Below are 3,623 nucleotides of genomic sequence, written 5' to 3' on the forward strand. Positions count from 1 at the left end.
ACTTGAATATTGTACGATTGAGCTTCTTCTGTTGATTGTCCTCTGTGGTCTTCTGTGACAGATCAGCTTCTGTCAATACTTGCTGTTTTACTTTTTCTATACTTTTACATTCAAGGAATGAGAGCTACCACAGAGATAATGTTCTTAAACATGAAAATCAAGTAAAACAAAATTATGTAATGCAAATAAGTTTAATATCATATCCAAGACAAATAATAATGAAAACGTATACGATAATATAATCACCAATTCAAAAATCATTGTCCAAACCAAAATTCAACCACAAACACAATACCAAATACGAGTTTGAATGTAATTATTCATCAAAAGCAAGAATATTACTTTTCAACCTTAGGGATTTTTAATGTTTTTTTAGTCGATTCTTTTTCTTCCTGATCGGCATCAGACCAACTTTCAAAATCACACTTCCTATCAATTCCTTTCCCAAGCCTTCTGTCATACAACTTCACTTGTGATTCCGGACTGTCTGCAGTGCTCTTATCCACATCGGAGGGTGTTGCATTCTCACCAGTAAATGATACAACATCCTTAAATAAGACAATAATCAGTTATGACATTTGAAGAATTAGTTGCTTCTATGATTCCCAAATATCATACACAATCAGATTAATCTTCAAGAACACAATTAGATGAGTAGAGAGAGATTTTCACCAAAGTTGAAATGATATTTCTTGAGAGAATTTACAAAGTGATTAGTATTAACTAGTTACAATTAACTACATAAAAACTATTTATACTAGGAAATTAAAAAAGCTAACTATTACAAAGCAATTATAAAATGGGAGAACTTGAATACAACAAATAAGCACAATCTTGAACCCAACAGCTACCATTTAATTTTACAAACTACATTAAAGGTGACATTTATAATACCCTTAACTTCTCTTCAGAACTGAAATCTGTTGAATGCAGATTTACTGATTCTGATTTAGCAGGCTGCAAAGTAAATTGTAGAATAATGTCAGACTAAATTGGATGATATTTTCTACAAATGATAATCAGCACCTGTTGAGAAGCGTATCTCATCTCCAATTCATTCAAGATGGCATCATCATCTGTTAGCTTTGAAATACCATTAATGAAACATCTGTTTTTAATATTGTAATCAGTTATGTCAATCTTTATTGCAAATTTTCGATCGAGCAAAACATCCAGAAACATATCTAAATCACGACTCTGAAAAAAAACAAACAGCTTTTACGTTAACAGGAATTTGGAATCCATCAAAAAAAACTTATGAAAAAAGATAAGACTTCTAATCATACCTCTTTAACTTTTTCATACAACACTATTGCAGATTGATTCAAAAGTTTATTATATTTTCGATCAAAAAATGTCAATGATTCAATTCCAGTATCATCTTGAACTCTCAAAGAAATTCTGAACCTATATGATTATTAAGTGAACATTAAGTAAGTGTGCATAAGTTAATGAAAAGTACTGTTATGTAATTGTTACTTACTTTTGCAAAACCTCAGTCTTTTTATCTCTGCATCTATCAGTCGTACATTCAAAACTTTCACTCTCTTCTTTCATACCCGATCTATCATCCTTGTCAATTATAGTGTACATGGGTCGAACCTTGCGGTTACACCTCTTGCAACCCATGTAAAACCAAGGAACATCCTTCCTAAATGCTTTCACTGTTCCTAATATAATTAGTGATTTTGCCTGTTTAAAGTACGATATGTTATGATAAAATGAAATTACTGAATGTATAGAAACAATTTAAAAAAATAAGTACCTCAACAGTTTCACTAATTTCAACAATGTTTGCTCTACTGGTTCTGTCTAGAAAATCTTCATGATATGAATAAGACAATCCAGAGAGCATTGAAATCTGTTGTGACGATTTAGATTCGCCACTCTCCCGAATCAAACTATTGAATCAGGAGTATAAGTAAACAATAATGTATATTAAAAAAATATAAGATACATAACAGAAATAAATAAATAAAAATTTCCTGACCTTTTCATAAAATCCTTGATTTCATCAATATTCGAATTGATGAACAATCTCGTACCATTAAATGAGTTAGAAAGAAATGGTTTTTCTGAAACAAAAAAATGAAGCAAGTTAACACAACATTCTTTGAAAGAAATATATATGTTATGAGTCAGACAAACCTCTGTAAATTTTCACCATTGCAAACTGAATTACAAGAATAACAATCCCGTTGTCCTTGTTAGTAGAAACATAATCATTAAATTCCTGAGCAAATGCATCCCACAATGTCACTTGGATTTTAATCCCCCTAAATAAATTGTAAGAAAAAAATTATATAGTTTCTAAAGATTACTATTAGTAAATTAAAGTAAAAATACTTACTCCAAATCCTGCATCTCAACCTGCATCCTTCTTTTGGCTTTTCCATTGTTATCTGGAAGAGTCACCATTGTCTCACAACCAATAACCTCACCAATTACATCTATGTAATCATCAAAAAGTTAACATAACCACGTTTAACTTCAATCACAGTACAATATATAATTTATTTAAACAATACAATAAATCTAAATGGATTTAATTCACTCACCAACTTCTGTATGTTCTGGAATACTTTTCGATATAAGAATTGCAAATTTGACAAATGAGAAACCAAAACTGGAACCCCTAAAATCCTGGCAACTTGTCACAGAAGTTTTGTAATACAAACTTAACTTGTTTGTATTATCAATTAACTTGTACTTCAATGCATGTCGAGCAAATGTAGGATTCTTAATGAAAATTGCAGTCCCTTCCTGAAATAAATTCCTGAACTTAGGAACCCATTTTGGTAGGACATTTGCTTGTATTTTAGTGCCCTAAAAACATAAAAATGAAAAAGGAATGAGTAGTGATGATGTGAAGATCTTAAATAACTTAGATAATAATAAAATATGATGACTGTAATACTAAAGCTTGAAAAAGAAATAAGAATTTACCTGTTCATCCATTAATATCATTTCGACGGAATATATTTCATCCGGGTTTTTAAACAGCGGTTGATTCCACAGTCTAGTGATTCGGACCTTCACAGTGAAGTTATCCTTCTGTATGTCAAGATCTTGGATGAATGTTATATTCTTCATAGCCATTAATCTGTTGAAGGAAAAACATGTATCAATTAATCAAAATTTTGAAGTAGGTTAATCAAACGAAGGTATCATACCTCACAGCAGGTAAGCAATTCATTTTGATTGTTGTGGTTTGAAGTTGAGAAATGTTGCCAATTTGAGTAGTGGGAAGTACGGAAATTGAATCACAATTTAAACCCACGTCCCATGATGAAAAATTTTCAATTTTATGGGGATTACAACCGACGATGACTGAAGTTTTGAGTTTATCAATTTATGAAAATTCTGAAGTTGTGTAGTCTATCCACGTCCAAGTATGAACGTGGTGTCCCAAATTTACGGCCGCAGTTATAAATTCAGATGTGACGAAGTAACTCTGTACATTCCAGACCCGAACATTTTAATACGGAGTTTAACAACTTTATTGACTTTCCTAAGGGCTAATTTTCAAAGATTGACTCTCACATGAAGAAGGATAGTTTATAAGATCTATACAGATATGGAAGTTTGGCCTGAGGAAAAAGTTTTCTACTGACCCAGACTTC

General features: G+C 31.3%; 1 protein-coding gene across 1 annotated transcript in view; it reads right to left on the minus strand.

Annotated features, from left to right (window-relative positions):
• Nucleotides 1-3,196, minus strand: part of LOC112499871 (replication protein A 70 kDa DNA-binding subunit A-like) — an 11,345-nt gene extending 8,149 nt beyond the window's left edge. Inside the window, exons 1-12 of the mRNA XM_025103142.1 lie at nucleotides 3,174-3,196; nucleotides 2,947-3,103; nucleotides 2,559-2,826; nucleotides 2,351-2,450; nucleotides 2,149-2,276; nucleotides 1,991-2,075; nucleotides 1,766-1,901; nucleotides 1,484-1,692; nucleotides 1,287-1,407; nucleotides 1,027-1,197; nucleotides 895-957; nucleotides 343-548 (exon numbers count right to left, since the gene is read on the minus strand). Coding sequence (XP_024958910.1) covers nucleotides 343-548; nucleotides 895-957; nucleotides 1,027-1,197; nucleotides 1,287-1,407; nucleotides 1,484-1,692; nucleotides 1,766-1,901; nucleotides 1,991-2,075; nucleotides 2,149-2,276; nucleotides 2,351-2,450; nucleotides 2,559-2,826; nucleotides 2,947-3,103; nucleotides 3,174-3,196 — 1,667 coding nt within the window. The remainder of the gene's footprint in view (nucleotides 1-342; nucleotides 549-894; nucleotides 958-1,026; nucleotides 1,198-1,286; nucleotides 1,408-1,483; nucleotides 1,693-1,765; nucleotides 1,902-1,990; nucleotides 2,076-2,148; nucleotides 2,277-2,350; nucleotides 2,451-2,558; nucleotides 2,827-2,946; nucleotides 3,104-3,173) is intronic.
• Nucleotides 3,197-3,623: the final 427 nt, after the last annotated feature.

Source organism: Cynara cardunculus (assembly GCF_001531365.2).
Source record: "Cynara cardunculus var. scolymus isolate 2C chromosome LG 17, CcrdV1, whole genome shotgun sequence".
In the NCBI taxonomy this organism is placed as follows: Eukaryota; Viridiplantae; Streptophyta; class Magnoliopsida; order Asterales; family Asteraceae; genus Cynara; species Cynara cardunculus.